Source organism: Otolemur garnettii, unplaced genomic scaffold (genome assembly GCF_000181295.1).
Source record: "Otolemur garnettii isolate 467f Iridium unplaced genomic scaffold, OtoGar3 scaffold00066, whole genome shotgun sequence".
NCBI lineage: Eukaryota > Metazoa > Chordata > Mammalia > Primates > Galagidae > Otolemur > Otolemur garnettii.
Window position 1 is genome coordinate 1880784 of NW_003852461.1, and position 7362 is coordinate 1888145.

The window sequence follows — 7362 nt, forward strand, 5'->3', positions numbered from 1 at the left end:
CAAAGGTTGGTGGCCTGGCAGAACCTGCAGGAAATAGAATTAGGATAAGCCACCAGAGGAGCAGGGAGTTGTTAACTCGGGTGGGTACAAGGATGGATCTTAAGCATTCCATTTACTTCAAAAGGTGACCCCCAAAGAAGGAAATGTTGGGGAGCTTGGCTATTTGGAGGGATTTCAATAGAAGATCTTTTGCTATACCAATGGCTTATAAATATATGCATCTCAATAGGCTGTACAGGGACTGTGTCGTTCTTAAGGAAAGTATTTGCCTTGCAGTTTGGACTTTGCCCCTGGTGACAGGCTGTCCTCTGCATTGTAGAGTTAGTTCCTGAAAGCTGAGTAATTCTCTTTCGGCAGAGGGGAGAAATGACAGAGGAAGGGGAATGAACTTTTCTCTAGTATCACTCAGAGCGTGGAAGCAGGAGCTGCTCACAGCAGCCTTAAAAGATAGACACATCCTCTTCCTTTTACAGACAAGGAAACAGAGACTAATAAAAAAGCCACCGGCCCAGCCCCACAGCCCAGGCTGGAAGTGCCAGGATTCAAGTTCAGATCTGCCTCCCTCCAACGCCCCTGTTTTTCCCACCTCATCACACCTGCCCCGTGAAGGCTGACACTGCAGAAAAGAAAAGTCACAAGGTGACAGGCCACGGGAATACGTCCTTCCTGTACAACTGGAATGTCCTCTGTGATGGCACAGAATAGCCTATCTGCCCCGCACACGGAGCCCCACCCCGCCTCGCCCGGCCCTGGCCTGCCACCCATGGGGGCACACAGAACAGGCAGGAGACGGCTTTTCTCCTCTGCGGGGGCAACGCTCCCGTGCTCCTGTCTTGTTGAGTGTGGGGAATAAACAGACGGGTAGGATTGGGGTCCCACCCCCACCACCCACTCCCCCCGGGGTCTGGAGAGGCCACTGACCCAGCTTCTGCATCTGTAATCGGGAATGACTCCAAGTGGCAGCCTACATCGCAAGCATGTCGGCCAGGGTGGTAAATGTGACCAAGCAGAGGGAATTTGGGGTTTGAGTGCTACGCCACGGGAGTAAATATTCAGCCCTATCTTGGGTCCCCTGACTTTAAGCTGCCAGCAAATCAAATGCTGCTCCCGACTGCCCCGCACCTCCTTCACCCCACACCTCCTTCACCCCGCACCTCCTTCACCCAGCCCTCCTTCTCCCACTGGTCGTTTTTACTCTACCCTGGTTCCCGACCTGCTGGACTGCATTGAGCCACTTTATTCATTTTCCCTGGTGAAAGAGCCATGCCCTGCCTGGCCTGGGTCCACATCCAGCTCCAGCAGCAGTGGTGGCTGTGTGGGCCTGCAGATAGTGTGTGCCCACTGCAGTACTTCCTAGTAACCCTGATGCCCGAACTTTCTCAGCTCCTCTGGGGGGAGTGCCGTGCTGCACCCCTAATGTAATCATCTTTCTCCTTTAAGAGGTGGTCGGACCAGACCATGCTAAAAGCATTTTTGACTTTGGGGTTCTTTATCTATGAGGAGGGGAAGACCCAGCTCTCAGACTTAGCAGGTAAGTGGGAAGAGAAGCCAGCAGCAGGTTCAGAAGGCGCTGACATGCCCAGGTGAGTGGACCAAGGCCATAGAAGGTTGGAACCTGAGCCCCAGGAAAGCTGTCCCCCAGCCTGGATTTTGATGTCCCACAGACCTCAGTTCAGTTCCTGCCAGCAACTTCCTTTGGGCAAGTCACTACACTTCTCTGAGCCTCAGTTTGCTCATCTGTAGAATAGGGTTGATAACAGTTTGGATTTCCCAGCATTTCTACAAGGATCAAATGAGATAATTTATGAAAAGCACACGTGTGCACAGGTGTGCAGAGCACCTGGCCACTATCCAGGTCCATCCAGCTCTTCTAGCCAAACCATATCAAACCACTCCAAACTGTAGAGTCACATGTGTGTGCACATGTGTGTGAGCACACCCGTGGAGGGACCTGGGGTTGCTGACTGTCAGCACCCTTTTGGCTCTTCCTGCCAGGTCCCCACTCTCCTGGGTGAAGGGATGGACTGGAATGTCCACACCTTTGTTTGTGAGACATTTGTGAGGCTGGCTGGCCAGCACCACCTTCCTCCCCACCTGCCCCAGCTGGCCAGTGATATCCAGACAAGCCCGCGTGTGCTAGGTCAACCTGGGCGGGTCTCTCCACCTCCCTGAGCCTGTGGTGCCCAGTGTGCAAGGTGGCTTCATAGAACCCAGCTGGCAGCATGCCTGTGAGGTCTGAATCAAAATGAGATGCTCTGATACAGGCATGCCTGGCACATAGACATCATTGCAGGGGTCCTCTGTTGTCACCCAGGGTCTGGCCTAGGCCATGAACAGGGGTGAGTGACCCACATGTGAGCATATGTGTGAGTGTACATGTGCATGCATGTGCAGGTGTGTTAAGATGCCAACATTTTGGGATAAGGAGAAGAAAATTAAATTACTGAGTTGGCTTGGGACAGGGTTTTTGTTAAGAGAAATATAAGTTCAAGTTACCTTATTTTGAAAGATGATAGGGATTTTAAGACTTAATTCAGCTAAATTAAATAGAACTGTTGCAAGCAAACTCCTCTTGGGTGTTCAGCCCTGTGGCAGACACTGGGGCAGGCAGTGGGAGGAGACAGAGAGGGGGCCCAAGACCCAGGGCTCACACTTTCAGGGTCAAGACAGAAATGACTTGGAGATAAGCTGGATCAGGGTAGGCAGGGAGCAGGACCAGCGTGACCCAGCACACAGCCAGCCTGGCACCCTTCATGTTCTCTTAGCCCTCACAACAACTGGTGAGATGGATGTTAGAATCCCATTTTACAGATGAGGAAACTGAGGCTCAGAGAAGTAAGGTGACCTGCCTGCAGCCACCTGGTGATGGAGGCAGAATTTTAATCTTGTTTAACTCTAAAACTTAAGTTCTTAGTACCCACTACACCTTGAGAATTGCCACCAAGAACCCACACACATGTATGTAGGGAGTGCTGGGAGGAGGGTAGGAATGATAAAAGCAATCTGCCTCTACATATTTTTTGCAATTTAAGAAAGAAAAATGGAAGGGAATAAAGACCCAAGAAAGCATGTCATAGAGACTCACACACTCACACACTGCTGACTTTTGTAAGATTATGGGCTGAATTATTGACTTTTAAAATGTTTTCTTTTGCAATTGAGGTTTAGCTGAGTAGCTGGTTGTGGTTCTTGAGCAGCTCTTTGTTCTTCAAGCTCTGGGGACAGTTCCAGCCCCAGCAGGATGAAAAAGCTCTTGCTGCAGCTCAGGGTGACCCAGACCAGCGGCTGCCCACCCACGCTGTGCTCCTGCAGGTGACAACCCTCTGAAGTAGAGGTCCCATCTCCTGCTCCCCTGGCCTTCTGCCTTCATCCTCCCCAGTCTCCTGACACATGACACCCACTTGCCATCTCTCTCTCTCTCTCCACCTCTCCACTTTAGATTCTCAGGAGGCTGCCTGCGAGAACCTCCCTCCACCTCCCTGCCAGCCACCTGCATTACACTTATCACCCTCTACTTCTCTGACATGTCTAGAAAGAGCAAAGGTTTTGCGGTCAGGCAAAATGGAGTGAATTCAACTGCCTGTCACCTGGGTCAAATTACTAGCCTTGTGACCGGAGTCAAATTACTTAGCTTTGCTCAGCCTCAGTTCCCATCTGTAAATTGGGACTGAAAGTTCACATTAGGACTCACTGAGATAAAGTCTAGCAGGTGCCCAGGGCAGTCATTGACACTACCATGTGCAGTTGTGTGAAGGGAGGATTCGAGGAGGAGGAGCTTTCAGTTGGCTTTGACAGGTGGAGTTTGCTTTCTAGGCAGAGGAACAGCACCTACCTAGGGAGGTGTGACATAGCCATAGCATGTTTGGGGGGGGCTGCGAGCAGTTTAGAGTGGCTGGGAAGTGAGGCTCAAAGCAAGTAAGAGGAATCATGGTGGGAGAGGAGGGCAGGAACCAATTTCAGAGACTGCATGAGCAATTTTTCAGGGCCACGTGTGCTCTTCCCTATGAGCTTTGGGTGGGCCTGCTTCCAGGCCTCACCTGTCACTACAGCCCCTGGCCCTGAAGGTTCCACCACAGGGCCTTTGCACACACCACACCTGCTGGGTGTTGCCCTCACCTCATTCCTGCTAGTGCTCTCCTACCTCTTCCTGAGCCTCCCCAGTCTCTCCTGCTGAAGGGAGTTGTCCCTTCTGACTCAGTGACTGCCAATCTCACAGGACCAGGACTTTCCAGCTTACTGCTGACTCTAACATTTGGTGCCCACATCCCAAAAGTGCACTTCCATTGTCAGCCTCTGAGGCCCTGATTTGGGTTCAGAAAGTGTGATCTCTGGGTACATAGTACGTAGAGATGACTGTCACATGACACAGACTTGTGATGAACGCCTGTGACCTCAGCCAGTTGTAGACATAATCTCTGATTTGTCCCTTTGGCTCCCACTCCCAGAAGAAAGGCTCACATAAGACCAGTTAATGAGGGAACAAATGTTTGCTTCTCTTCTTGTTCAAGGGCTTCTCAAAGCCAAGAACTTTTTTTTTTTTTTGAGACAGTCTTACTATGTCACCCTTGGTAGAGTGCCATGGCATCACAGCTCACAGCAACCTCAACCTTAGGCTTAAGCGATTCTCTTGCCTCAGCCTCCCAAGTAGCTGGGACTACAGGTGCCCGCCACAGTGTCTGGCTATTTTTTTGTTGCAGTTGTCATTGTTGTTTAGCTGACCTGGGCTGGGTTCAAACCCACCAGCCTCTCGGTGTATGTGGTGATACCCTAACCATTGTGTTATAGATATGGAGCCAGATGAGAACTTCTTAAAGACAGGACTTAGCACACAGTAGGTACTCCATAAATGCTAAGATGCTCAGTAAATACCTCTTAGACATGCCCAGAATTTACTAGTTCATCAGCACTTTTATCCTATCATTTAGTTGGCTAATCACAGTAAGCCTGAGGCAGAGGTAAGTACTGACAAGCATTTATAAAGCAGACACTCAGGCCAGAGATGACAAGTGACTTGTCGAAAGCTGCACAGCAAAATAATGACAGAGGCTGAACACAGTGGCTCATGCCTATAATCCTAACACTTTGGGAGGCTGAGGTAGGAGGATTGCTTTAGGCCAGAATTTCAAGACCAGCCTGGGCAACACAGCAGGACCCCATCTGTACAAAAAATAGACAAATTGGCTAGGTGGGGTGGGATGTGTCTGTAGTCCTAGCTACTTGGTAGGCTAAGGCTGGAGGGTCACTTAAACCCAGAAGTTAGAGGTTGTAGGGAGCTATGATGACACCGCTGCACTCTGGCCTGGGCAACAGAGCAAGACCCTATCTCAAAATCATAACAACAGCAAAAACAAAGCTGGGTGCTCAAACCCTAGCCCCCTAACTACAACAAAATCATCATGATTGTCATCCTGACTGTGACTATTTCTTGAGCACCTGCACTGTGCCAGGTACTTTATAAGCATGATTTCATCTACACCATCGAAACCCCCAGCTCTCTCCTGGCATGTGTGGGAGTGACCACAGCTGCCCCTTGAAGACCTGAGGAGTAGATGCTGGGCCAGGCCCCAGGAGACAGCACAGACCATGGCAGCCATATTCCCAAGACTGAAGGGAACCTTCCAGACAAAGGTGACATTCAAGAACACCCCGAGCAGAGGCTGAGAAAGGGACAGGTGAGCTGAAGGAGACCTGGCCTGTGGGGGAACCAGGGGAAGTAGACTGTGGCAAAAGCCTGGCTTGGAAGAGGGGAACATGGCAGAAGAAAGGCAGAGAGCTATGCCCACCAAACCACCTAGGATTAATCTGCCAAGAAACAGGGAGTCATGGGGGATTGTAAGCAGCTGGGGCAGCCGGCAAGATGGAGCACCACCACACTGGAGGGTGAGGCCACAGGGTCACGCTGGGGACTGGAACCCAGAGAGGATGACCACAGCCACCAGGGTGCAGGTAGGCTGGGCTGGCAGAGGGAGGCTCGGGCCTTAGAGATAGAAGGAACTGGAGTGGGCAAGATTTGGGATCCAAATGGGGATGAGGGTGGGGGGAGAGAGGAGGTGGGAATGCTGCCCCACTTTCTGGTGAGGTACTTGATGGTGCCATTTACTCAGGCGCCTGTGCACAGGGACCGGCGCGGGTACTTGCTGGCAGGACCGAGGTAAGAGGGATGAATTGGCCAGCTTGGGTTTTCAGTGTTGCTAAAAAGCAGGCTAGGACGGAGGTGCACGCCCTAGCCCAAGAAAAGCTACAGGCCCAGCCTGGGACCAGAAACGGAAAGTACTTGGGAGGGTGAAGGAGCAGGACCCAGGGAGCGTCAGGGCTGCAGACAGAAAGGGCCACGACCCACTCCTCCCAGAGTGGCGGGGGAGAGGGCCACCCACCTGCTTCCCATAGCCCAGCGCCTTGTCGTAGAGCGCGATGCCAGCCGCCAGCACCCGGGCGCGCTCCTCCGGACTGGCACAGCCCACGTCGAAGCCGTGCGCGTAGCCCTGCTCTGCCAGGCAGCGCGCGGCGCGGAGCTGGGGGTCCCCTCCGGCCTCGGGTTCCGCCGCCAGACCCATGAGGTCCGCCAGCCGCGCTGCGCACGCCTCCTCCTCTTCCTCCTGTCCCAGACGCCCGTACACGTGCACCAGATTGGCCCAGGCGTTAAGGTTGCCCGGGTCCTCGTGGGCCACCTCGAGGAAGCGTTCGCGGGCCTCGTCCAGCTCCTCCAGGTAGAAGGCGAAGGCGCCCAGGAGGTGACGCACGGCGGGGCGCTGCGGGGCGGCCGCCAGCTCGAGCTCCTGCCGAAGGCCCTCTCGCTGCAACTTCAGGTCCCGGGCGCGCAGCGGGGCGGGCGAGCTTGGCTCGAAGTTCAGCTGCATCTCCAGGTGGAAGTGGCCCGGGAGGTAGTCGAGATCGTCGATGAGGGCGTCCAGGTCCTCGGCCTCCGGCTCCGCCATGGCTGCCCCACTGCTCGCCTGGCCTAACCTTTGTCCACCAAGCTGCGGAGGGTCGTGGATGGGACGCCCCCCGAGCGAGCCCGGCGCGCCAGAAGCCCGGGGCAGGGCGCAGAGGACCAGGGAGCGGCCGCCTCCGGGTCCGGCGCGCTACCTACCGGCCGGTGGGTGGGCCCTGGGAGCGTCCTGTGGGTGTTTCCGCTTTCGCTGCTCAGCGGCTTTTAGACGCTGACATTGCACAACCAGGTGTGCCAGAAAAACAGGTGCATTGTCAGATTCAGGGCTCGCAAACCCCGGTGCAAGGCAAATGTTCTTACTCTCTTCGCACGGCTGACAAGGAAAGTGAGGCTCAGAGGAGGAAAAGGACTTGCAGTGGTCACAATATGGGGGCGTGCCCAAGTAGACCTGGAACCCCAGTTTGCTGGGGCCA

General features: G+C 53.8%; 1 protein-coding gene across 1 annotated transcript in view; it reads right to left on the reverse strand.

Annotated features, from left to right (window-relative positions):
- Positions 1-6963, reverse strand: part of TTC22 (tetratricopeptide repeat domain 22) — a 19008-nt gene extending 12045 nt beyond the window's left edge. The window contains exon 1 of the mRNA XM_003793149.2: positions 6375-6963. Coding sequence (XP_003793197.1) covers positions 6375-6935 — 561 coding nt within the window. The 5' untranslated portion in view covers positions 6936-6963. The remainder of the gene's footprint in view (positions 1-6374) is intronic.
- Between the last annotated feature and the right edge of the window lie 399 nt (positions 6964-7362).